The sequence below is a fragment of the Sturnira hondurensis genome, unplaced genomic scaffold, assembly GCF_014824575.4.
Source record: "Sturnira hondurensis isolate 20B ecotype Veracruz unplaced genomic scaffold, ASM1482457v3 Scaffold0007406, whole genome shotgun sequence".
In the NCBI taxonomy this organism is placed as follows: domain Eukaryota; kingdom Metazoa; phylum Chordata; class Mammalia; order Chiroptera; family Phyllostomidae; genus Sturnira; species Sturnira hondurensis.
This window is the reverse complement of record NW_028080037.1, coordinates 2588107-2614870: the sequence shown is the minus strand read 5'-3', so window position 1 is coordinate 2614870 and position 26764 is coordinate 2588107. Positions and strand designations below refer to the sequence as shown.

The window sequence follows — 26764 nt, the reverse complement described above, 5'->3', positions numbered from 1 at the left end:
GTTACCGGTGAAACCGTTGTACTGGACTGCACGAAAGTGTAAAACTTCTTCAAGGAGAAAGGGAAGCAGTGCCCCCAGGTTAAAAGCCTAATGACAAAGTAGGACAATATTTGTGACAAAAATAAGTGAAGAGTCAGTATCTTCAACATGTGAAGAACATGTACAAATCAGTGATGAAAATGCACACATGTGATGACAGGATGTGGACAATTTACTGGATAAAAATACAATTCATTAAACATTTGGTAAGACGTGTAATATCACTAATGTTCAAATAATTTGTAATCACTCCTACAGAAAGGCAAGTCTGTTCTCAATAGCAGTAAAACTGGAAGACATTTAGGAGCAAAACATAAATGTACAGAAGCTTTACGAAGAAAAGTAAAGAACCATCACATAAAGAATTTAAAGCTAAAGAACTTAGGTAGACTTGAAGAATTTATGTAAAGCTGACCTGAATAAAGGTGCAGGCATTGCGTGCGTGTGGTGGCGAGATGTCATTGAAGGTGACAGTTCCCTGCCAATGAGACTGATGCCTGTTGGAGTCCGCAGCCCATTGGCTTTGGACACTTGAGTAGCTGCTTCTAAAAGTTGTAGGAGGACTAACTGGGCCAGAATGGCCACAAAATGTTTCAAATGGAAAAATAGTGATGGGGTATTTGCTATACCAGATATCGAACCATACTGCAGTGCTGCAGTATTGTGAATGGGGAGCGCAAGAACAGGCAACCTGGGCCCTGGCTGGGCTGCTCTGTTGGTGAGGGTGTTGTCCCAGGGCTCCGAAGTGGCGGGTTTGATCCCAGGTCAGGGCCCATACAAGAATCAGCCAGTGAATGCACCAGTAAGTGCAACATCAAATTGATGTTTTTCTCTCTCTCTCCCCTTTCCTCTCTGTCCTAAATCAGTAAATAAAAAATTTTTCAAAAGAGTGGACAAGTTGATACATGGAACAAAGTAGAATCCAGCACCAGATCCATTTCTGTATCGGAATCTGACCTGTAATAAAGCTAGTGTTTTGAAACAGTTGGGGAATGATTGTTCAGTATATTGAACGGGGGTAAATAAATACTTGGAAAGAAAGACTCCACTCCCCCCTATTCAAACTGAATTTTATTTGGATTAAAGAACTAATTCACAAGCAAAATACCTGTAAAGTATTAGAAGAAAATGTAAGAATTTTTTATGTTGGAGTATATATCATATTGGAAAATACATTGTTAGTGTAGGCCATTTAGGTAAGACCAAGACCCAGAACTGTAAAGATCGGTAAATTTGACCAACTATTGTCAAAGTTGGAATTTCTGTGTGACAAAAGATAGTACAAAGTGACCGGGGGAGAAAGGGTGTTTTGTAACATGCAGAGACAGACAAAGATCAGCAGATTGGACACAGTGAGGGGATGAGTAGGGGGTGTGACAAGACCTCAGAACGAAGTGGAAGCGTTAGGGCAACGAGGAGGGGTTCAGTCTTGGGAACGAGGTATTTTTTGGTGGGTGGGGGCTTGGGGCAAACATTTAAAAAGATACTCGGGTTTGGAGAAAAAGGCATGTGATATGTTATTGGGAACATAAAGTAGTTCCACTGTTTCAGGTGACAGTTTGGTAGAACCTATCAAACACACAGAAGCTGCCATCTGGCTGGCACACGCCAAGGGGTCTGATACCCTCGTAGGAGAGCACGAGTCAGTGTAAGGGAAGGCGGCTGCAGCGTCGCTCACAGCGAGGAGGAGCTGCAGGTGGGCACAGCTGAGGCTCGGCGCCGCGCGCCCGGACCGCTGTGGGGCTTACAGAGAGAGGCGGGTCTGCGTGCACTGGACCCAGCCTGGGGGGCGGCCCAGAGTGTGCCCCTGAGCCCAGAAAGCAGGTTTAATTTTTTTGTAAAAACGAAATGGAGTATGTGTGTGTTCTGGATGAAAACAAAAAGTTCTAGAAGGACACATGGGAAAACAGAGGAAGCTGATTTTTTTTATTTTGCATACTTCTTCATTGTTTTTTTATTTTTACAATGAACATTTACTTTTGTAACAATGATTCCTCAATTTCTCACTTATCAACTTAATAAAGGCCTAAATTTAGACTAAAACATTACAGTTCCTAGTACTTATGAGGATGTGGTAAAAATATCACGCACTTATATTACATTGGATGTATATATCAAAAGCCTGAAAAGATTCATATTCTTTGATGCAGAAATAATCTAGGATCATCAAAGGAGTGTTTTTCACTAGAGAAGCTTTATGCACGAAAGCTGTGAATGGTAGGACTCTTTTAAGGGTGCGTTTGCAGAATGAGTGTGTTATGATCCGCCCACTGGGTAATATATGGCCATTAAAATGTTTATGACAGTGTTAAGTGGAGTAAAACCAGGATGTGAAATTGCATACATGGTATGTTTAAAACTCTTAAAAATTTTAACAACTGTCCACAAGAAACTTATGATGGGAAATTGTCTAGAAGAAATTAAATGAAAATCATAAAAATTGTGTACATTGGTAGGTATGATGTTGGGTGATTTTTAAAAATTTGCTTTTTTCACGTTTTCCAAGATTCTACGTATTACATTTATAATGGAACATTTAGTTTTAAAAAGTACATTATATCTAGGACATACGTAAGCTGCAGATTTAAAAACAGATCTGCCCTGTCATTGACGCATACTCTGAGATGTACTCTAAAAACTAATACCTAAACATTTTTGAGTGGAGCAGTTGGAATACATTTGAATGAGCTTTTATTGCTCACAATATTTGGAGGAAGATTGCTTCTTCGCAATATACAGAATAAGAATTGTTCTCATTTCTAATTTTATACCTGTAGAATAAATGCAGGAACTTAAACATGGGCCGTGGGATTTCCTAGTGTGGTTCTTGTTAACTCACTGTATTTCTGACACACAGAGAGCAGGTCAGATTCAACTGAGCCTTTCAGGGTGAGGAGGGGGCAGCCCGCTAGGCCGAGGGCAGAAGCGTGGAGCACACGTGATGATGCAGGGCCTGCGCGGGGCTCCGCAGAGGGGAGCTCAGGGCCCCTGGGCGTGCAGTGCAGGTGAGGCCAAGGGGGCTACGAAGGCGTTCGGGTCCACTCACTCCCCTGGTGTTCCCATGGGTCCGCAGTAGGTAGCACTGGGGATGCCGCACATGGTTGAGTGGACGGCAAGGCCGAGCGTGTGCCATGGAGGGGAGATGTCAGAGGGCGTGTCATATAAAACGACATCGGATGTGATCCGAATTTGAGGGTAAGGGTGGAAGTCAGGGAAGCTGTCCCACAGCGTGTGGTGTGTAAGGTGAGACCTGCAGGCAGAAGGGACAGAGTGGGAAGGCCTGGAGGTCCAAGGAGTGTGGGAAGAGGAGGAGAGGGTTGTTGTTGGGGCCGAGGAGCAGACAGGACCAGGGAGCTGGGGAAGTTTGGAGTGGGCAGTGGCAGGACATGGACCAGGAGAGGGGTGGGTATAGACGTGGTTCAGAGTTAAAGGCCATGTGAGAGTCTGGGAACTACGCGGATGTTACTGGGCCACCGAGCAACTTTGAGCGGGGTAATAGCAGCCTGTTTTACATTTTAGAAGATGACATGGGAGTAGTAATGGATTGAGAGGTGGGCAAGACTGGAGGCTTTTGCCGTACTTCGGGGGAAGTTGATGAGAGCCTGAATTCCCTTTTCTAAGGGCACCGATGCCATCATGCGGGGTCTGCCCTCACTGCCCGAGTGCCTCCCCGAGGCCCGACCCCCTGTACTTCGGGGGAAGTTGATGAGAGCCTGAATTGTAGCCGAGACGGAGGAGGTGGAATGGGTGGGCCCAATGGGCAGGCAGCCCCATACTGTGGTGGGGAGCGCAGGAGGCGGTGGTGAGCTGGCAGGTCTGGTGCCAGACGCACCGAGCTTAAGGAGCGGGTGGGTGTGGAGAGGGTTTGCAGAGCCGGGCTTCTGCTGCATGTCTCCACTGACCGTGCTGTGTGAGTGACGGTGCTGTGCACGAACCCCTCACTAACGTAGGTATTTTCTGTGTTTTTCTCAGAGTATAACCATACATCTGTAAGTTGTTTCAGATTGGAGAATCTTTGTCTAGCTCAGTGCCTTTCACATGGCGTTGTTTAAGACTGTAACCTTGGCTTTGGGTGACTTTGTGATTGTCCTTGGCATTCATCAAGCCACACTCTGCCTCTCCAGGCAGGTGGTGGAGTTGTCTGGACAAGCTGGTGGGGCCGTCACTGGTCACCCTGCTGTCAGATACCCCTGGCTGACCGGCCCCGCCCATGCAGAGGCAGAGGGAAGTGCCCGCCTGGCCATTAGCAGTTAGTTGCCTCTGTCCGCTCAGGCTGCCGTGACGAACTGCCGTAGCCTGGGTGGCCTGGACAATCGACACGTGTTTCTCACAGTTCTGGAGGCTGGGAAGGCCAAAGTCAGGGTGCCGGCAGGTTCCTTGTTTGTGGAGGGCCCACTTCCCGCTTCGAAGATGGCCGTTGTCCTGCTGCATCCTCACGTGGTGGAAGGGGTGAGGGAGCCAGCTCCCTGGGGTCCCTTTTCTAAGGGCACCGATGCCATCATGCGGGGTCTGCCCTCACGGCCCGAGTGCCTCCCCGAGGCCCGACCTCCTGTAATGTGTCGCGTTGGGGAGGAGGTTTCACTGTGTGAACGTCAGGGACAGAGACGTCCAGTTTGCCGCAGACCTCTGCACACTCGGAGTCAGCCCTTCATGGTGCCCTCGCCGCACGGCCAGTGGGGAAGTCGTGGACGGGCGGCACGTGGAGGGCAGAGTGAGGAGAAGGCCGGAGCAGAGCTGGGGCCTGGGCACGCCCGGGGGGTGGGGGAGAGGGAGGGCGGCATGCCCACAGGAGGACTCCCCGGAGAGGGAGGAAGGTGCCTTCAGCGCAGGTGGTGTCTGGCTGATGAAACGCACTGGAAGTGGCTTCGTGATCGGGCTGCTGAGGAGGCTGCCATGGCATCCAGACTGGTTTCTCGGCCGGGGCCCGAAGTGTCCGTGATGTGGCAGAAGTCAGGCAGCTGGTCTGCGCCGGCAGCTCACCTTGGACCCAGTGTCTCCCCTCCCAGGTTAAGCTCTGGGGGAAGAGACTCAGCTCCGCCTGGACCCCACACCCACTGCCTTCCCGTGCGCTGTGGAGGGCCTTGGGGCGGGCCGCCAGCAGCGTGTCTGAGCCCGGGTGGGGGTGGGGGCTGGCCCGAGTGCATGTGGACGGGGGTGCTTGTGGCGGGGGGCCTGGCACCTGAGCAGGAAGCTCCAACAGTGGGCGGGGCCGTGATGCAGGGGGTGCACAGGGTTCGGCAGATCGAAGTCACCCAGCCTGGTTTTCAAGTGGCGTAGCGGCTGGGCCTGCGGCGGGTCACAGAGTGGACAGCCTGTGGCTGTGCAAGACGTGCTTCTGGACCTGGGGGGAGAGAAGTCTTTAAAAATGAGGTTTGACTTTGGCATTCAAAACGAAGTGTAAAAAGCAGTAATTTGTACTGCTTCCCACCAAAAGCATTTGTGCATCTTATTCTGACTGGAATATGCACTGTCTCTGTGTTACCTGATACAAGAAATTCAGTAAAGCTGTTCTAGGGCTCATTTATTTTTCATACCCCTGCAAGTTCAAGTTCATAAAATAATCATAGCTCATTTCCACAGTCTTGTGACAGGTCTTGTGAAGAAGCCCTTGTAGTCAGAGCAGACCTGGGACCCGAAGATCGTGAGGTCTGCGTCTTAGGTGCGTGGTGGAGCGGTTCTCGGAAATAGTCCGAACTCCTTGCTCTGTGCAGTAACCCTGTTACGCCCTCTGCTTTCCAAGTTAGTTTTGGTCGCGCAGTTCAGACGTGCGTAGGATTAAGCCTCACAGGGTTGAACAGTATTTCCCTAATTTAGAGTACTCGGCGTCAGCTGGCACACACTAAGGCAGGTGTCTCAGTTAACCAAAATGCATCTTATTACTGCACCTCCACATTCCAGCAGGGTTAGGGTCTCATGAGGGCCCCAGACTCACAGTTCGAATCAGGGAACCCGCGAAGAGCAGCTTCATACAGATCTTCATTCATGATTTAAACCCACGAGTGGGAGGTAGGAATCCCCTGTGAAATTCAGGTGCAGGTACCTGTGAGGGCTTCTGAGCAGGTGTGTGCGTGCCCTCTGGAGGCCTTGAGAACAGTGGGAACAGACCCCGCGGGGGTTTTCTTTAACACCCAGAGGCAAGAACCAGTGGACTTGCCGCTGGAACTGCTGTGGGTGTCATTTGGGAGCTGAGGAGAGCCAAGGTGGCACTCGGGACACGGACCGGTCTCGCTGGGGTGGCAGGAGCTCTGCAGGCAGGCTGGGTGCCGGCCGGCCAGGAGCAAGGTCTCTGCCCACCCCGCACTAAGGTGAGGGGTAAAGACGCAGGCCCCTGCGCTTGGCCAGGAGGAGGTTCATTGGGGTGGTGGTGGGCTGAGGACCGAATGGGAAGTGAACTGGTAGAAATCCAGAAAGTAGAGAGGCCTACATGGGGAAGACAGGCGAGTGACAGCTGAGGGGCTGTAGGACTAGCCGTAGCTGAGAGGAGAAAACAGGCAGCCAAGAGATGTGCGGGGCAGGGGAGGAGGAGACAGCTTTAAATGAAGTTCCAGCTCCCGATGGCGATTGAGGGGGTGCGGTGCCTTGTACGTGAACTTGGATCGGAATGTGGTGAAGGGGTGCTTTTGAGTCCATGGTGGGATGGTGGGGAAGTGTCTCTACAGGCAGCGGGAAGTACAGGTGCGAGGACAGGCCTGGTTGTGAGGGACTATGGCGTGATCCTTGTGGGAATGGCCCTCGCCCAAGCCCCACAGGTGGCTGTGCCAGCACACGGAGTCAGGACATAGACTAAGCTCAGGAAGTAGGGGTGGGTGGAAGAAAGGGCCCTCGTTGGTCAGGGGTCTGAGGGGCAGCGGGGAAGGGCAGAGCGGGGACCGAGGAGGCCTGCGTAGCTGGGGGTCGAAGAGTTGACCAGGACAGACTGCACCTTTGGGCTGGGTGTTGCAGAAGGGAAGCCGGGAAGCGTCTGGTGTGTGGCGGGGGGCGGGGGGGGCGTGGAGGGGGTAGGAATGGATGCCGGTGTTCGTGGGGAAGGCCTGGCCCTGGCCAGGCAGGTCAGCAGACGCACCCGGGGATGGACAGTGAGCTGGTCTGTGCAAGGCAGAGCAGAGCAGGGAGGGGACCGTGTCCCCTTTCCCCTTTTTAAACGTCATCCTCTCGGGTATGAGGTTTAAACTTTGTGTAGTTCCGGTGCTGCCTCCTGCTTTGCTTAAATGGAGAAGCAGAGCGAGTGGAAGGTGGGTTCAGTCTGTCAGGGCGCCCAGGGGCCCTGGCACACGGAGAGGGAGCAGATGTGGCCAGTGTCAACCCATTGCTCTGACAGGGGTCCAAGTTAAGTCCTTTCAGTGTACACAGGACAGTTTGCAATCATGAATAACACTTTTTTTCTTTTTGGTAAAATGAACAGGGTGGCTGATAGTTGTTTGGCTTCGTTAGTTTAAAATACTCCATTAAGAAAACAGACCTTAATGTGAGAAGTACTGAAATGGAATGTTTATGTCTGGGGGTGGGCACTGAGCTCTGACTGCGCACTGCCCGGTTCTGTGGGGTGGGGTACACTGTTTAAGGTGCAGGCTCACACCAGGGGCCGGGTGGGCAGGTTCTGGCTTCAATGCGACCGTGTCCACTTCTGCGGACTGGGAAGCCACTGTGTTCTCGTCTCTGGTGGTCTTCACCATGCCGCGTGTTAAACCTTACCGACACACCCGCGTCAGTGGGCTCATGCACCCCTCGGTTCTGCTCGTGGGGCACGCCACCCCAGCAGAGCTGCAGTGACAGTCGGGTGGCACTGCCCCACTCTCCTTGAGAGGAGTGGAGACTCCTTCGGGCCCTTGTAGGAAAAGCGGGAGGTGGGGTGTAAGGACGCTCATGGACCAGAGCACTGCCAGTGATGGAGGCGGCTCAGAGATGTGCTGCAGTCTTTCCCGTGGACGGAGGGTCTCAGGGCGTCTCTCGGTGACGTGGGATTGCTGGGGCCCCTGCGGCCTCCCCAGTTCCATGCATGTCCTGGCCTTTCAGCTGCATCCCGCACAGCTCGTCACCTCCCTCTCATCGAGGGGATCATACTCTGTTGTCGCTGTTGCTGGGGTTACAGGCTTCTGGCACAGTCACCGATGGGCTCTCGGGGCAGGACCCGCACCTGGTCCGTGAGCTGCACAGGGGAGCCGAGTGGTCCAGGGTCCCCAGCAGCCAGGCCTGCCTCGAAGCGGGTGTCGCTCCTAGCAGCAGGCTTTGCAGTTGGCCCGTGTGAGTCAGTGAGGAAGAAACACCCTGGCCCAGTATCAAAACCACTTGAAATTCTTCCACATGTATTCCTGCCCTTTTAAGTGTGTGCCGTTTGTCAACCTTTTGTTCCCACAGAGAAATAAATTTTCACTTCTCTGTGTTCTTCTATCCGGTCCCTGACACCGCAGGGCCACTCGGTAAGCAGCAGGGTTGTTTCCCGTGTCAGGTCTTCCTTCTGGGCGCGAACCACCGCTTTGGGCCACGTTGGCTCCCCAGGTGACTCTGACCGAGTGTCACTCACACACTTCCTTTCCCTCAAGGTCTGGGGAGACGTGTGGACACACAGCAGTTCCATGTTGTCCCCAGAGTGACAGAATCCAGGAGAAAAGCTCAGTGTCCCGTCTGAGAGCCAGGGCAGCAGCATTCTGACATCCAGATCCCTTACTGTGTCACCAAACATCCCAAGAAAAAGTCGTGTTTCCCAAACTGAAAGGTAGATCTTGAAGTCTATTCCCAAACTACTCTTAGTGGTGACTAAAAGTTGTGTGTGTTGGGGGGTAGTAGATGGAACAGCTAAAATGATGATAATGGTAACTTATCTTTGTTGGGCCCTTAGAATCGTCCAGGCATGATCTTCAGTCTTCCCGTGCTCTAACTTACTTAGTCTCGAACTGCCGTCGTGGCTGTCTTCTGCAGTCAGGTGCCTTCAGCATCTCCATCTTCGGGTCGGGAGGCTGTGCGGTCCCTTGGAGTGCGGGTGTGCGCCTGCCTGGATTTTCCCCTGCAGGGCTTCTTGGGCGTTCTCACCCTCTTTGGCCTACATGCCTGAACCTTGTCCGTTTACTTAAGTCCCACATGTGAGTGAGTCTGCCTGTCTGCTGAGCTAGGACCCCGCATCTGTAGCAGCTAGTTCCACAAAAAATGTGATCGCGAGTTTTCCACGCTACCAACCTTGCACCTCTCTCTGCATTTCTCAGCGGGCAGGACCCGACGGCCTCTAGCCCTCCAGCCATTGTGCACCCTGCCTCTGCTGCTGGCATGTCTTGGGGGTTTTAACTCCTGGCGCTGTGGTAAGTTTTCCCCTCGTTTACCATTTTTCCTGCACGAAGCCAGTGCCCCTCAGGTCTGTCCAAACCGAAGCCCTCTCCGGAGTTTCCTCAAAGCCCGGGCCCTTCAGTGCTCAGCGGTGCCCTTAAACACTTGCCTTTCTCTAGAGAGTTTCCAAGACCCTGGACAGCCTTCCCTGAGGTTGGAGACAGCAGAAACCTGTGTCTTCAGGTTTCCTCTGCGGCTCGGTGTCTGAGTTCCCTAGGAGCCGCTGGTCAGTGCAGCCTGTCCGCACCAGCCCTGCCGTGGTCTGCCACCTCGGGGCCCTGCACCGGGAGCCGGTTCCTGCGCTCGTGCTGTCTGGTTCTTCCCCGCCGTTCCTCTCTCCACTGGGGCAGCAAACTTCTTGCCAGCTGAGTTTGTTCTCCCTAAGTTTTTGGTGTCTTTCCCCCAAACTTTAGCAACAGCTACCCCTGAAGTGCTGAAGTGTGGGTTCCAGAAAGTGTCCCGCCGGGCATTCTGGGAGGACTCTGCAGCCTCTGTGCAGACTCGATGGCGACAGCCGTTGGTTTCCAGTGCAGGCGCTTTTTCCTTCGAGCCTTCGTGCCTGTGATCGTTTCTAGTGATTGTTCCCCTCTCTAGCGTCGCTGAAAGACAGCATGTGTCTCTCCGTGGGACAGGTGTCTGTTCACCTTGTTTGGTCATCACCGGACCCAGAGCAGTGGAGGCTCACGTGCAGCCCGGCTCTCCGTCTGTGGCCCACACACCTCATGAAACTTCCTGTCGTTGCCATGTGCACAGCCAGGCCACCAGAGAAGGGAGAGCCCGTCCCTGGCACTGCTGGCCCTGGAGGAAGGGCAGTGTTGGGAGGCACGGTGCCCTGACAGGCAGCGACTGTCCTTTCCTTCCTCTCTGCCTCTCTCTGGCTCTGCTCTCTCCGGGCCTGACTCGGGTGGCCCCAGCCAGCCTCCTTTAGTGTGGGAGAAAAGACCTGAGATACACAGGTCAGGCAATTTGTGAATTCCCCTTTGTGCCAGTGCTTCTGTCTCAAGCTCAGGGTCATCACTATCAGGGAAAGGAGTTCTCCACAGGGTCTAGCCAGGCGGACCGGCGGCTGCAGCAGGAGTCGGGCTCACAGGCCCGGAGCAGGCGCCGCGCCTGTGCTAGACTTCTGGCCCAGCCCCGAGCCCCCTTCCGCCGGAGCGCCGGCAGTGAGGCCATGTGCGGAGACTGCCTCGCAGCCCTGGTGTGCCTTTGCAAGCACACGTTTCCAGACTTTGCAGACCACCCACCAGGGCCAGCCCTGCCAAGTCTGAAGCCCCACCCCGAGTTCTGCGCGGTTGGGGTAACCACCCCCCAGCTCCCTTGGTGACAGGGTGTTGATGAGCTTCTGCCTGTGCCAATCCTGAATTCTGGTCACCAGGTCTTGTCTGCTTTCGGGACTGTCTTTATCTCCACGTGATTCTTCAGCTCTGAGAAGCCGCTTGCTCTTGCACTCGGCTGCCTGGGGAGTGGGCTCCGCAGGTCTCGCTCCCTGTGCCTGTGTGCCTACGAGCCTGCGAGGCGTGAGTTGCACCCAGGTGGAAGAATCTCCAGGACCCGACGCGTTTAAAAGTAGTCAGAGCCATGCAGGTGGGAGGTGGAGTGGTGGCACTCTGGGCTGCGGGAGGGGCGGGGCACCGGTCAGTGGGCGGGGTTTCAGTTTCGTGAGGCGAAAACCTTCAGGGTCTTTCCACTGTGATCTGAGTCTACTCTCAACACTACTGAACTTTGTGGCTGACAATGGTGAAGATGCTGAATTTGGTCTTACGTGTTTTCTCAAAATTTTAAAAGTGCATTTTAAAAAATAACCGGAATCTCAGGTCCCTAAGTTTTTGGCCTGCCCACTGCCGAGGCACGCCTCCCCTGCGTCGCAGAGGCGGTCTTGCCGGCACTGCTGTCTGTCTCTGTCACAGCCTCCCAGGCCCTCCCAGGCCCACTCAGGCNGAGGTGGAGTGGTGGCACTCTGGGCTGCGGGAGGGGCGGGGCACCGGTCAGTGGGCGGGGTTTCAGTTTCCTGAGGCGAAAACCTTCAGGGTCTTTCCACTGTGATCTGAGTCTACTCTCAACACTACTGAACTTTGTGGCTGACAATGGTGAAGATGCTGAATTTGGTCTTATGTGTTTTCTCAAAATTTTAAAAGTGTATTTTTAAAAATAACCGGAATCTCAGGTCCCTAAGTTTTTGGCCTGCCCACTGCCGAGGCACGGCCTCCCCTGCGTCGCAGAGGCGGTCTTGCCGGCACTGCTGTCTGTGTCTGTCACAGCCTCCCAGGCCCTCCCAGGCCCACTCAGGCCCTGGGCGTGGCCTCCGCTTCCCAGTGTCTGCCGCCTCTTCCTCTAGGCCCGAAGGTGGACTTTGCCCTCCGGGCCGACTGCCCCCAGCAGCAGCGGCAGGAGGAAGCACATTAATAAATTCAGCGCCCTTGTCTGAGGGGAGGGGCACTGGAGCTCGTTTCCCTGAACCTGCTGTGTGGGCGCCTGTGTGCTGCCCCCCAGTGGCTGCTCAGCCCAGAGCGGGGGGCCCCAGCCAGCTGCTGAAGGCTGGTCCCTTGAGGGAGACAGGTCCAGGCGTGTTCGGGCCGTAGGCCAGGACAGCAGGAGGTGGCCTCTGCCATGCCAGCAGCGTGTCAGCGCGCTCTGGGCGTCCTTACTGTGTCCCCCAGGGGTCCTCTGTTTTTGTCAGTCCCCTGTCTGTGTTCCTCTTCGCTGAGGACAGAATGGATGCTGAAGCCTTTGCCTGTCCCCTCACGCCCCGCATTTCGAGGGTGAGAGTGAGCATGACTGACAGTAGGCCCCCCTGTCACATTTCATAGAGGAGTGAGCTGAGGTCCATGGTCACTCAGCTGGAGAGTGTCAGATCAGGCGCTGGGACTTAGGACTTTGACTGCTGTGCGGTGTTCTGGCCACCACGTTATTCTGATCCCTAACGCACAGCCGGTTGCCTGCGCACTAGCGAGATAAGGTAGCCTCGTGCCTGGATGTGGCGTGCACTGGGCCCGTCATGGACGCAAGTCACACTCTGCCCCTGACTCGGGTGTCTCTGTGCGCCATGTCCGAGAGCAGGGGTGAGAGGCGTGGAGTCCAGGCCGAGGATGTGTCTGTGAAGTCACATGTGCTTTCAAACAGTCCTGTGCGCAGAGGGAGGAACCTTCGGGGCAGAAGCAAGGGTGCACCGGAGCCAGGCCCGTGGGCGTGAACCCAGAGCTTCCCTCTGCCCGGAGGAGGGGCCCTCCTTCCAGGAGACGGGTCATCCGGTCTGGGGGAGCCTCTGCCTGGGAAACGACGTCGTTGGCAACTGAGTGGGTGTGTCACACACTGATTACAACAAGGGAACTAAGGAAACTCCTATTTATTTAGCCTCAGCTATGCTGTGGGCCCTCTGATAGGCAGGTTCACATCCATTATCTTCTTTAATTATGGCAGCGGAGCCTCATAGACATGGTTATCTGTGTTTTTCCAGATCAGCCTGAGATTAGTCATCATCACACAGCCAGTGGCAGAACCAGGGTGTACCCCGTGTGTCACCCCGTAGGTCATCTTGTGGGCGGACTTGGCGGGAGGAAAGCGGAGGGCTGCTCGCCCACGTCAGGCTTTCCTGCTTTAATAACACCGCGGTCGCCCTCCTCGGACACGGGAGGGAACTTGGCCTCACTCCCTCCAGACTCTCGCCCTGCTCTGGACCCGATTTCATCCTCTCTCGGGTGATTTGGGGTTGGAGAGAAACCAGACACGGCCTCTTTTGTCTTTGCTCTTTTCTCCGTCTGGGCTCACTAGGCCAGGCCACACGAAGAATGGAGGTCCCAGGGACGAAACGAGAGCAACTCCCGTCCCTGTGGTTCGAGAGTGACCCGAGCCCCCGCCGGGACCTCTGTGTGTGTGCGCGTGTGTAGAGGAGGGTCAGGGAGCCTCGGAATCGGGGCCTGTTACCGAGACGCTGCTCAGGCAGCAGCGAGGCCAGGCTGATGGCTCCCCGGGACGGGTGTGTGGTGTGAATACCTCTACAGGCTTGGGTGGGGAGGAACCTGAAGTCCGTTCTGCAGCTGGGTGTGCTGAGGGGGAATGTAGACCCAGGGCTTAGGGCGCATGCTAGGACCATGGTACACGAGACCCCTCCCAGCCTTGGCTAGCACCGCCGCCCCAGGACTTGAGTGACCTGGAATGACCAGGGAGCCAGTGCCCAGATGCCACTTCAGAAGCACACCTCCCACCTGTCCCCGGCACTGGGGCCTCCGTGCGCTGCCAGCCAGGGCTGACAACAGAGGCTGAGGCTGCCTGCCAGTGCTAGGAAAGGCTGGGTGGGCCTCCTTTAGAGGCGCTCTGAGAGCCGGCCACCAGTGTGCGAGGTTGGGCCGTCCAGGGGTGTGGGACAGCGCCTCGCTGTGACCTGTGATGATTGAGGGGAGCCGTAATGAGGAAACCAGCTCTGTGTCCGGAAGGGTGGGGCTCTAGAACAAGTCTGGGGACCGTGAGGGGCCTGTTTGGGACAGGAGCCTGCCCCCAGGAGAGTGTCTTCCAGGCCGCCGGCATCTTCAGTCCTAGGGCTGACAGGGTCCCACAGTCCTCAGCAGCATGTCATCAGTCACTGCTCCAGGTTATGTGGGACCCTCAGCTGAGCCGGCAGAAGTGCCCGGTCCACACAGCCTGAGCGGCCGAGTCTTCCGACCCTCATGTGTGCACTCTGCCCTGGAGTCTTCCGACAGGGCCATGGCGGTGAGCAAGGAGGTGGATGCTGCCTCTGTGTACCCAGACCCCCCCAGTGGGCCATGGGTGGTGGCCTGGAACAGGACAAGCCCGGTCCTTGGCAGCATGTAGGCACCAGGGACCTAAATGGCCTTCCCGTGACTGTGTGCCGAGGCCTTAGAACAAGGGCAAGCGGAGGCCATACCTCCCTTGGAGCTGACGCCCGCCCAGTTAGTGTCTGATTGCACTGGCTTCTGGGACTTCTGGTGAGGTGTGAGGGGCAGTTCCTGGCCAGGCTGGGAGCGCACCCCATGTTCTCCTCCGTGAACAGCCCTGTGTCCGAGGAATGATGCGGGACAGTCGCGTGGCGTCCCAGCTGGGAATCCAGGTCCTGTGAGAGCCCATGGTGGCCTGCTGCCAACGGGGGTTTCTGAGCCCCAAACGAGCCCTTGCTCTGGGCAGAGCGTTTTTCCTTCAAGTGTCCGTCCTGTAGTCTGCTTGAGTGCAAAGGTCGACTTTGGAATTGTTTTGGAGAAATTTAGGGACGTTTTCTTACATAATGGCTGATGATCGAAGTAACTCATTTTAAGTAAGTTCATCTGACAGCTTGTTCACATCCTTTCAAGCTTTAAAAGAAAAGTTGGGTTTAACCCTTGTCAGATGGCTCAGTTGGCTGGAGCGTCGTCCCATGCATCAAAAGGTTACTGGTTCGATTCCTGGTCAGGGCACACCCTAGGTTTCAGGTTTCGTCCCCAGTCCAGCAGATAAGGGAAGCCACAGTGTTTCTCTCTCTTCCTCTCCCTTGCCCTCTCTCTAAAATAAATAAGCATATTCTAGTGTGAGGATGTAAAAGAAAAAGTGGGCCTAAAATGGAGCCTCAAGCCCTTTCTAGGCTCTGGACTCCTGCACACTGTGAAAGCGTAGTCGAGGACCCCGAGGAGCTCTGTGCGTGTGGCCGTGGGCCGACGTTTTCACAGAAAACCGCCGTTTCTGAAACAAAGACTGAGTGTGAGGAGCGGCAATACCTGCACTTTAGCAAATGCCTTTCACGGGGTGAGGCCCAAGACACCTGCCCCCGCGCGCAGCCTCCCAGGGGAGGCCTCGCCCAGACCGCGCACGTGGACGCGTTCGGCAGCCTTTCAGGACACTTGCGTGCGGAGGGGCGGTGGGGGTCGGAGGCCGGGTCTGCGAGCTCTCTGCACGCTGCACCCTTGGCAACCTGAGCGCCTCGTCCAGGGGGCCTTGCAGGAGTTCGCACAGTTCACACGTGACACACCAGGCCACGCCTGTGGGCACTGCAGCCGGTCTTATCAGGAAGTTCTCCGAGCACGGGACACGCAGAGCTGCTGTTGGCCAACAGTCTCCCTGTCTCCGGTGCCCCCGGAAAGCTCCAGCACAGCCGTCGGCAGCCAGCAGCAGGTTCCGTGTGGACCGAGACACCTGTCCACACCCGAGGCCGTGTAACTGCACTGTCGGCCACGCTTTCCAGTAAAAGTAGGTTCTGTCAAGAAACCCAACGTGCTGGGGAGATTCCGCTCCCACATCAGTGTGTGTCTGACAGGCGGGCGGGCGTTGTACGTATCGGGGTCCTGGAGCTTCGCCCTGTTGTCAGTCCCGCAACACCTTGACCGCGGAGGTTTCTCCCAGTTGGAGGGGCCGCACCTTCTCAGAAACAAGGACGGCAGTCCTTCTCACTGTTTTTTTGTGACAAAGTGATGGTGTTGTTTCCAGTGACTTTAGATTTTCTGAGCCAACGGTCCAAATTTCAGATGATACGTTAAATTTAAATAAGAAAAACGCATCGGAGATAAACTCAGAGGAGTGGGATGGGCTGATGGGAAGCAGGACCGAGGGCATGTCCCCACCATGCGGGGAGGGCAGGCTGGGGACACAGCTGGGGGCTGAGGGCCCCTCAGAGTGCTGCTCTCCCCGGTCGGGGGGGCGGGGGGGGACGGAGGGGCAGGGTGGTGGCAGCGTGGGGACTGCGGGCCCCGGGGGTTAGGAAGGCCAGACCGGGACTGGAGGGGCTGCAGTTTCTTCGGTGGGTGGCCCCTTTGCCTTCTGACCGCTCCGCGAGGCGCAAACTCAGCTGCATTCCTCACACCCTCCGGCTGCATGCCAGCCAGCTTTCACTTGCAAGTGCAGATGTTCCCACTTGAACACACATGAGAACTAACCACCACCGTGGCTGTCCCTCACTCTGGGGGTCAAGGCCACAATCCTTAATGTCCTCTGCCTCGGCGCCCCTTCTCGTAGTGCAGTGCACCCTCTGCCACCCCGGCCCTTCCCCCGCACACCACCCTCCCTCTCTGAGCACAGGCCCTTTGTGTCCGCCCTGCCCTCTGAGACAGTTTCCTTGTCACCAGCAGGCTCCTGCCCCAGCCGACCGGGGCAGGCCCCATTCCCATTTCCTGGAGGTACCCAGTGGTGTTCCCGCGTGGGTGTCTGAGACAGACGCCTGCCCTGGCGAGACCGAATTCCGTGAGGGAGGGCCCCGAGGCTGAGGCAGCCAGGCACCTGCGCTCTGCGCTTCCTGTTGGTGGCAGCAGGGACAGGGAGACCAACGTGCAGAAGGATGATCAGGCAGGCCCAGGGAGGCAGAGCGGGGGCGGGAGGGTTGGCTGGGGCCTGGAGGCTGCCCTCAGGGAAGGCAGTGCTGGTGTGCAGAGGATGCCAGCACTGGAGGGTGGGGTGTGGGCCTGGGAGTCCAAGGAGCTGCGGAGAAACACGCTGGGCCAGTTTGGAGATGAGAGGGCTGGCGTGGGGGGCAGGGGACAAGAGCATTCGGAGGGGAAGTGGCATGGGCCCTGGGGCCAGCACCCACTCCACCGTGCGCGCCCTGGGCGAGTGTGCAGAAGAGCACCAGGGGGGTGCAGGCAGGGAGGGAGGGCAGTCTGGAGGAAGGCCTGGCCCTCACGTCTTCATTTTGCTTTGTTTCCCCGAGAGGGTGCTGGGAGCGCCGCAGTGGTGTCCGGCAGTGGTGTCCAGCTGACTGGTGAGGGAAGGAGGAGCCAGGTGCCACCTGCTTTCTCTGTCCTCTGCTTGTCCCTGCCCCAAAGCCAGCAGTGCCTGGTGACGTGTGGTGCTTGCCTCCTTCCCTGCTCCCCATGGACCGGGGAGGTCGTGGGCACTGGGGCTTGTGTGTCTGTGGTTCTGGGGGCTGGTCCTGGGGGCCGGTGTCCCTGTGCGGGAAGGGGGAGGCAAGAAAACCATCTTCTCAGCAGGGGCTGTTTCACCGCTGCACAGGTAAAGGAGGTCCCCCGCGTCGTTTCCCCGCCCCCAGGCTGCAGTGTCGCCACATCGGTTTGTCCATTTCTGTTCTTTCTGAAGCATCTTCAGACACACCTGGCACACATCGTCACGTTCCTACAAGTTCCAGTGCAGGTTCCTAAAAACACAGACGTGGGTGCACACCCTGCAGGGGCATCGCCACGCCCCACACGGGGACAGGCTTCTTGCACCCTCTGGTGCCGGGCCCTGTCGGGGCTCCTGAGTTGTCTGTCTGAGCGGCCGGCTCACCTGAGCGCTGCCTGTGCTCGCTAGGTCTCCACCTCCTTCATCCAGACCCCCACCCCACGCCGTTTACGCGTTGTGAAAGCAGGCCTCCTCCCGGCTGGCTGGCGTCTTGCTGTGATTCTGCCTGCTTCCTGGTAACCTCATCCTCCTGGTTTCTTCGAAGGGGAGCGAGCTCTGGAAGCTCGGTTCGGTTCCAGCGGAGGTGTCTGTCTCAAGGGGACGCCCTTTACTCCGTCCCTCTGCCTGTCCCTCCCCCTGCTTCCACCCACCCCCAGCCCTGGGGGTGGCGAGCTCATGGGGGTTTGCAGCTGTGTTTCAGTAGATTGCCGTCACCGTGCCTTTCGGTGCTCTGATGTCCTGTTTCGGGCCAGTGGGAGCCTCTTTGTAAGTGGGTACCAGTGTTCCTCCGGCAGGGCTCTGGCACGCCGGCATGCCCAGGGGTCCCCACTCGCCTCATGCAGTGCTGCTCCACTTGGAAGCCATCTGTCCCCAGGGGTCCCCTGCACGTGGTGGGGGATTGCTGGCTGTCGTCACTGAGTCCTTGCCTTGTCGGTGGACAGACCTAGAACAAAGACACAAATTCAGACGGGTGCTTCCACGTCCAGTGTTACAGTGCTGTCTCCTTCTCTCACGCGACACGGCTCAGCCTGAGTGCCTGTCAGCACTCCCTCACTGCACGGAGGGACCACTGCCGTGGCAGCCGGCAGGGCAGCTGTCGGAGGGAGTTTGAGTTCGTCAAAGCTCATTTATCAACAGAGCCTGTCCTTTGGAGGAGGTACACTTTCTGCTAAAAATTTAGGGGTTGTTTTTCCTTTTAGTTAAATTTTACTTTTTGAATACTTAACATTTACATGTTTCCAGAGTCAAAGCTGCCTAACAAGGTGCACTCAGAGCAGTTTTTTTCACTCCATCCTTTCTCTTCCCTTCCTCTGCCGTAAAGAACCATTTAAATTAGATTTGTATCGGCCTTCTCCATGCTCACTTTTTATGCACCACGTGAACACTGCGTACATACGTAAGCACACTCGTGTTTTCTTGCTGTTTTCCTGAGTAGCATGAAGGGCCTGGGCTCACCCCACCTCAGTGCGCCACGCCCCCACTCCCCCTGTGAAGTGGCTGGGCGCGTCCCATGGCAGGAAGTGCCATGGTTGGCCGGCCAGCCTCCCCCCACCCGCCCCCCCGCCCCCAGGGGGCCTGGCCTGCCTGCAGCTTGGCTGTGACAGGCGCTGCCTCCCTGGGTGAGCTGGGACCTCGGCTGCTCCCTTGGTTTGCTGCTGCGTCTTGGGGTCACTCTGCACACGTACAGTGACCCAGTCAGAGGAGAAGCATGTGTGCTTTCCCCGACACCGGCTGCATTTTCGCTGACGCTGGGTTGTGCAGTTGGACTGTAATATCCTGATGCTTCCTCCTAGAAGGGGTTTGATTGATTTTGCCGTTTTAATGTTGGAGAAATCTCAATGACCAGGGTACCCCATTTTTACATGGGGCATATTGTTGAGAGTTGTTTTAAGATCTGTTCACTTTTATTAGTTAGTTGAAGGGACCGCTTGCTGAGATAGAATACAGGAGGTGGGAAGATTGCAGAGACACGGTCCTAAACCTCAGAAGGGTCCAGGTTGAGTATTTGGGGTACGTTTTTTCCCCTTTGCTCCTCACTGCATTTGTCGGACACTCTATCCTGTGTTCGCTGTCAGAAGACGGGCAGCGAGGCGCGTGGGGGCATTGCGTCTGCTGGCCCAGGCCACGGCAGGTTCTGTCTGGCGGCAGGACGGGCGTCAGAGAGGATTGTCATCACCGAGTGTGACAGGGAGCGGCACACAGAGTTCCTCCTGCGTGGAATTTCTATCCTGGCACAGGAGACTGGTCAACACCCAAGGGCAGGGAGATAATGACCAGTTCTGTGTGCTTTGAAGGAATCTAATAAGAGAGAAACTGGAGTCTTGGCCAGAAGCCTTCCTTCTCTAGGCAGGGCAGGCAGCTGGCCCCCCGGTTGCAGGCGGGTGGGGAAGAGCCTGTGCGGAGGCCCGGCACAGGTGCCAGCTCGGGGTGCTGGGGAGCTGAGCCAGGAGGCCAAGCACGTTGGGGGTGGGGGTGGGGCAAGGTCACAGCAGGACTTTGAGGTTTAGGTGAAGGGTTTCGTTTCATTTTAAGTGCATCAGGAAACCACTGAGGACAGCAGGCAAGGGCGTGCCCTTCGACCCCAGGGGCCACGCGTCCATCCTTCCTGCAGACAGGAAGGCTGCGGCTCCAGAAGCAGCGGCACTGCTCCTCCCGCATCCACAGCTGGGGGTGGTTTTCCTGCCTGGGCCTTTGTGGGGGACAGCTGCCTCCCGTGCTCCCCGCAGGTCTTCCGGGAGCCTGTCTGCCCTGGCAGCCCCGCAGTAGCGTTCAGGTGATGCAGGAAGCGGTTGTGTTGGGTTTGCACCTGGGCTCTGAGCAGGAGCATGATCTCTGCACGTTCTCTTCTTCAGACCGGCAAACCCACGGACAGCGCTCTCTGGAAGACACGGGCGTTCTTCTCAAGAGCAGAAAAGGTGTGTGTCTGCTGTCACAGTTACATGAAGTCAACAGCCACTTTCTGGACAAAAAGGCCTTTTCAGTGTTTGTTTCTGTTCCTATTCCAGGAGCCTGGAGCGCTGCCCCCCGCAGGGCACCCTGCCCAGGGTGGGGCCACACACCTGGGGCCGCGGAGCTCGCTTCCGGGGCCGCTCCTGTCTGACGCGTCGGAGGCGGGATGTCATCCTGACTCTTCGAGGGGAGCCTGCAGGGGACCGAGACCAGCAGGTGGCATCTTGCCCTCTGCGGCACGGGACACTGCACAATCCTCTCTCTGCAAGTTAGAAGGACGAGGCTGCTCCACTAGAGAAAGATTCCCTGGGCTTAAAACGTAAAGGTTTGCACCTTGAGAGCCCCTTGGAATGTTGACAACTCAGGACCTAAAAGAAAGTTCTGTATTGATGGGTCCCAGGATTCATGTGGGAGTGAAGGCCGCTTTGTAACCGATAGCAGCGCTGAGTGAGGAATACTATGCAGGACGACACCTTCTGTAGAAAGGCAGGCAGGGAGACGCTCAGGCCAGCCGCCAAGCTCCCGGAGAGGGCAAGCCTGAGACAGGCCGCCAGCATGGCCGCCTGAGAGACTCGGCGCCCCCGCCACCCTGTACCTGCCGTGGTCAAGAGCAGCTTCTCCTCTAAGCCACGGTACCAAGTAGGAAAAATGATCTACAAGTGCCCCATGTGTAGGGAGTTCTTCTCTGAGAGGGCGGACCTGTTCATGCACCAGAAAGTCCACTCGGCCGAGAAGCCCCATAAGTGTGACAAGTGTGACAAGGGTTTCTTTCACATATCAGAGCTTCACATCCATTGGAGAGACCACACAGGGGAGAAGGTCTATAAATGTGACGATTGCGGTAAGGATTTTAGCACCACAACCAAACTTAACAGACATAAGAAAATCCACACAGTAGAAAAGCCCTATAAATGCTATGAGTGTGGCAAAGCCTTCAATTGGAGCTCCCACCTTCAAATTCACATGAGAGTTCACACAGGTGAGAAGCCCTATGTCTGTAGCGAGTGTGGGAGGGGCTTTAGTAATAGTTCAAACCTCTGCATGCATCAGAGAGTCCACACCGGAGAGAAACCCTTCAAATGTGAAGAGTGCGGGAAGGCCTTCAGGCATACTTCCAGCCTCTGCATGCATCAAAGAGTCCACACTGGGGAGAAGCCCTATAAATGTTACGAGTGTGGGAAGGCCTTCAGCCAGAGCTCCAGCCTCTGCATCCACCAGAGAGTGCACACCGGGGAGAAGCCCTATAGATGTTGTGGGTGTGGGAAGGCCTTCAGCCAGAGCTCCAGCCTCTGCATCCACCAGAGAGTGCACACTGGGGAGAAGCCTTTTAAATGCGATGAGTGTGGGAAGGCCTTCAGCCAGAGCACCAGCCTCTGCATCCACCAGAGAGTGCACACAAAGGAGAGAAACCATCTCAAAATATCAGTTATATAAAGCTTTTTGCTAAGAGTTAAAAATCTTAAAACCCATAAGTGCCACTAGGAAGGAAACCCTGTAAATACCTGCATTGACTCAAGAAATTTTACAGCAAGCCCCAGCAGAACATTCTTTTCAAAGAGGTATGCACGAGGCTGACTTGATTCTCGCCCAGTGTATCCCACCACTTGGCTTTGAATCGAGTGCCTCCGGCTGTCTGCCCAGGACGGGCTGTGAGGTCCCAGTGCAATCTCCACAGCAGCGCGGGTTTGCGTCTCCTGGGATTCCAGCTGACACCTCAGTTGCTGCACACCGCACAGGGAACCATGGTCATGGCCCAGCCTCCTGCGTCACCCTCACCCAGCGGGCACCCTGGGGACTCCCCCTCTCAATTCAGGCATGCCCATCCATGCATTCGACACGCACAGCCCCCACCGAGACAGTGCTCTGGCGTTTCTGAGGCCCCACTCGATTTGACCCTTATGTAGGTCCCATTATTTCTGAACCCTTTGCCCATATGTCCTCACATACCTATAAGACCCACCCCTTCCTAGATGGCATTGAATTCCATCTTAGATTTTAGGTCACAATTTCCATTGGCCTGTTGGAGGAATTGTTGGCAGACATACGTGCCCTTGAACGTTTTTTTAAATTTTGTGGATTCTGCTAATCACTGCATCTCAGTTAGACTTACTTTTCTAGTGGCTATGTCACATTTTTCACTTGAAATTTTTTTTAATAGCTCAGTGTAAATAGGGAGGAAGAAGCAAGCGAGGTTAGAGCTTTTCTCTGTCCAGAACTGCCCTCTGGGGCCCTTTTGGAACGCGGAGCTTCCGCAGAGCCAGGAGAAGCGGGCAGGGGGGAGGAGGCCCTGCGACCTTTAGTCTCTGGTTCCTGGATTTGGGGTGCTAACGAGTAGGAATCCTAGGTAACCCCGTTGTTGAGGATTACGCATCGGTTCTTTTTTTAGGCACGGATGTCTGTGCTGATTATCCTTTTCTTTCTTCATTCATTCAACAAGTATTTATTGAACACCTCCTATGTGCCAGGCACTGTGCTGGGTGCTGGGAATGCCACTGAATAGGACAGTCAAGGGCCCCTGCTGCGGAGTTTAACTTCTGGTGGTGGAGACGGACGAGACGCAAGTACACAGATAAATAATGTAGTTTGAGATAGTGGTTAAGTGCTATGAAGAAAATAAACTAGGGTGGTGATTTAGCGGGGCGGGGCGGGGCGGGGCGGGGCATCGGTAGGTAGCGGTCAGGCCAGGCCTTGCTGGGGGCCGCGGGCCTCCTGGGGGTTGTGGCGCGGGCACTCAGCTGCCCAGGGCCTGACAGTTCTAGGCCTTTTTTTTTTTTGCTAGATGAATATTAAAAACATGTGGAAGAACTCAAGGAATGTTTAGAAGACCAAAAGTCCCCAATGACAAGAACAAAAAGCAACTAATTCGTAACCTCGTTTCTCTTCTCATTCCTGTTTTCGTTGATTTCCCACATGTAGTCCTTTTGCTCAGGAAGTCTTGGGGACATGGCGGATCTTTGAGGCTCTGAAACGGGTGACCATGTCCGTGGTGTCTGTCAGCTGTTACAGAGGTTGGACAGCGAGCCACCCAGAGTAGTCACGGAAATACTGAAGCGAAGCCGAGGTGCTCACATTTGCATTCTCTCCTCTGTGACTGGAAGGGGTTTTGGGTAACAAAGACCTCGGAGCATAAAGGAGATTCAGGAGGAGCACATGGTGTCGTGGGCTGGCTGTGAAGGGAGGCGGGGCCTGGGGGCCGGGGGTCCCTGTCTGGCTCAGACTCCGGACACGCAAGCACGCCCCGCGGGAGGCCCTTCCGGCTCACGCCCTCGCCCGGCAGAGCTCCTCCCGGGTTGCAACCGCCCGTGCTGCGCCCGTGCTGCAGTGTCTCGTGCGCGCCGCGGGGCATGGGGGGGCCTAGACTTAGTAGTGAGCCAGTCCGAGTATCATGGTAGAGTTTTAGTTTTAGGAGAAGTTGGTTTGAATTCTAGCTTTACTACTATTAGGTATGTGATCTTGGGCACATCACTTGGCCTCTGAGCCTAGTTTTCTCAGCAAGCGAGGATGTCGGGCTGAGTGGTGTCCAAGTGTCCGGCTAGTCCTAGAGGTCTATATTTCTACATAGTTGAATTATTTTATCATGCTGTTGCTGGGGAATATGGCTAACACTTTGGAAGCTACTAATTTTATGTCGAGCTTTAATTCCATGATTGTTATCTTCAGAAAATATTATTTGACCTACAGTATGTCCAAATCAATTTAATAAAATCACTTTATAACAGGGTTCTGTGCTTGATGTGTGTGGTGGGGGGGTGGCCTGTGCCTTGTGTCAGGGGTGACCTGGTGTGACATGCCCTGGGGCCGGACACCTGAGAGTAAAGGGGTGGCGGTGCCGTGAACACCTGAGTGAGGACGACAGGCCAAACTGGGGGCTGTGCCAGCCAGCGGGTCCCAGCCCACGCCAGAAACCAGTGGCTACGTCGCCTCAGGAATAATCCGGAGAGGAGTCGGTGGCCTGAGCCCCAGGAGGGGAGCACACCCTCCTGGGGACAGCCCCTGCTGAGCGGCCGAGGGAGTGGTGGCGGGAGTGGTGGGGGTGTTGGTCCAAGGCCCCCATACGGTCTGCCCTTGAAGAAAAAGTGATGATCGAATCACTTTCTGGTGCTGGCGGTGAGTTCCTGTTCACCAAGGGACCCACTTTGGCGGTTTGTCCTGTCTGGCCAGCGCCCTAGGCTTTGGTCCCACCCTCCAAGCCCTAGTCTGGTCCCTGCTGCCTGACCCCCACCTCTGCCACTGGGGCGGTGTGGCAGGCTCTGGCTGGTGCTCGGGGGCAGTGCCCCAGGCAGCCCTTGAGGGCACATCTGATTGTGTGGCAGAGGGAAGAGAGCCCGCACGTGGGCTTGTGTCACTGCGGAGCTGTCCCTTGTGCCTGCGGAGAGCGAGGGTGAGGGAGACATTGAGGCTGGCCTCCCAGGCCTGATGGCGCCAGTGGGCGTCCTGGACCGTGTCTCTGGTGTGGTGTGAGCGTGGGCGGGAGGCCTTCCAAGACACTCTCCCAGCTATTGGTTCTGTTACCCTAAAAAATTTAAAACTGTTAAGCATTTTTTCCTTCATAATAACTCACTGCTATTCTCAGGGATTTTAGAAACTAGGTGAACGGAGAGCGAGTATCAGAAACAGTGTTCGAACAAAACCCCAGGGAAGAGATGAGGACGAGGCTGGCAGTCTCAGGCAGGTGTCGGGGAGGGAACTCAGAGTGCGGTTCGAGATACCAAGGAAGGAAGTAGGAGGCGATGCCGCACCGTGAGGCCCCCTACAGTGTTGGGGTGTCTCCAAGCCTTGTCTATGAAACGGGTTTGGAAATGCCTGATTCAGGAGATGGCCGGGAGAACACAGCAGAAGAGGCCCATACGAAGTGCCTGCAAGCAGTCCTGCAAAGGAAAAAGTACCACTAATCCCACTCGCCCGTTCAATAAGATGAGTCATGGTTTTTGGAGTTCTTTCTGTCCTGCCAAGCACGGTGACAGGCTGGGGCTTCTGAGTTTGGTGGTAGGACTGGAGCTGGCTGAACCGCACCCCAGCGTCCGAGAGAGAAGATCTGGAGCCCCCAGGACAGGCTGGGCCAAGAGCACACAGTGGAGCAGGGAGGGGAGTGGAGGGGAGGGGCCCGGAGGGTAGAACGCTGTGAACTCGCAAGATTCCCATCCAAACACGGACCTGCCCCTGAAGTCTCGGGATGCGTGGTCTGAGTGCGACTCCTCTGGAGAGCGGTGGACGGACAGACGGCACACCGGGGCTGAGCTGACGGGGGGCAGGAGCACCATGCGTAACAGAGGCAGGTGCCGCAGAAGGGGCCACGAGGCCGTGAGCTCGAAGTCTCCGGGAGACCCCTGAGGGGTGGGAGGCCTCCGGGGCCTTCGGCACCTCTCCTGGTGTCCAGGGGGCAGAATAATCGCAAGATCACAAGTAAATTAAAACTTTTAAAAATGATTTCTGTGTTATACTTAAAAATTTTTAGAGGCACAAAAGCAAAGGCAAAGAAAGATCCCAGGCCTTGGGTTAGAGACACGTCCACCAGGACTTGGCATAGACCTGAATGGATGGCGACTGTCATGGCAAAGCACGTTCATTGCTCAGATTTAGTCATTTGCTAATACACATTTTCATTGTCAAGGACAGCATGTACCAACTGCTCTTGCTGATTTTCGGGGGTCTGTGCATTTTATAGGCTCTGTTTTGTGTGCACCCTGCCCCTATGCCTCCTAAAAACTGCAGCCAGGAGTATGTCCCCCAGAGATGCCCTCTCCTCTGGCACCACCCCTGTCCCGCCCCGGCCCGGACTTTCCTACCTGGCAAATTTTGGTGGGAGGGTTGTGTTTGGAGAGTTTTAAGCCCATAACCCATAGATGAGTTCCAGAAAGGTCTAGAACCTTCTTAAATTGTGTGCAGGATTTTGTGTGTGGGTACATGCATTTGCCCGACGGGAATGGCCACTCCACGTGAACACGCTGACGCTCCAGTCTGCAGTCGCCTGTCCAGGGCCGTGAGCATGTCAGTATTCCCAGCCCTTTCCCAATGTCCTCAGCGTCCTGGCTTCACACCGGCCGCGGTGTTAGACCCTCTCCAGGTCTCGGGGCAGGAAGATGTGTGAATAGCTCTCTCTCCAGTGGAAGTGTTTCCATCTGGGCGGAAGTGCTGAGCAAGATCCCAAGAGACCCTTGGGCTGCAGGATGCCTGTGAGATACAGATCGTCTTCAGCCTCCTGGGATGTCGTTGGAGGGGCCCCAGTCAGGGACCCCGGGGAAGCAGCACATGCTCCTCAGCAGCCTGGAGCACTGACCCAGGGCTCCTCCTCTTCTCACGCTCTTCAAGAAAATGCACAGGAAGGTCCCCCAACTTCCCCAGTCCATTGGGTCATGGCCTCTGATTGTAATATTCAATTTTGGGGGGGGGTAATATTTTTTTTATTTTTAGAGAGAAGGGAAGGGAAGGAGAAAGAGTGGGAGAGAAACATCAATGTGTGGTTGCCTCCCCCTACTGGGGACCTGAGGGACCCGCAACCCAGGCATGTGCCCTGACTGGGAATTGAACCGGCGGTCTTTTGCTTCACAGGCCTGTGCTCAATCCACTGAGCTACACCAGCCAGGGCTGTAATGTTCACTTTTAATACGCAGACTGAGGGCACAAAGCAATGGCCTTCATAACCTGCAGGAGT

General features: G+C 55.7%; 1 protein-coding gene across 6 annotated transcripts in view; it reads left to right on the top strand.

Moving 5' to 3' along the window:
* ZNF664 (zinc finger protein 664) overlaps positions 1-23833 on the top strand; it is a 28608-nt gene extending 4775 nt beyond the window's left edge. For 4 of the 6 annotated variants that reach the window (XM_037051912.1, XM_037051911.1, XM_037051908.1 and 1 more), the window contains exons 3-4: positions 20016-20078; positions 20169-23833. In XM_037051912.1, coding sequence (XP_036907807.1) covers positions 20761-21546 — 786 coding nt within the window. In that variant the 5' untranslated portion in view covers positions 20016-20078; positions 20169-20760 and the 3' untranslated portion in view covers positions 21547-23833. Of the gene's footprint in view, positions 1-9236; positions 9330-20015; positions 20079-20144 lie in introns of all 6 variants that reach the window. The other 2 variants (XM_037051909.1, XM_037051910.1) reach the window with 2 other exon arrangements.
* Positions 23834-26764: the final 2931 nt, after the last annotated feature.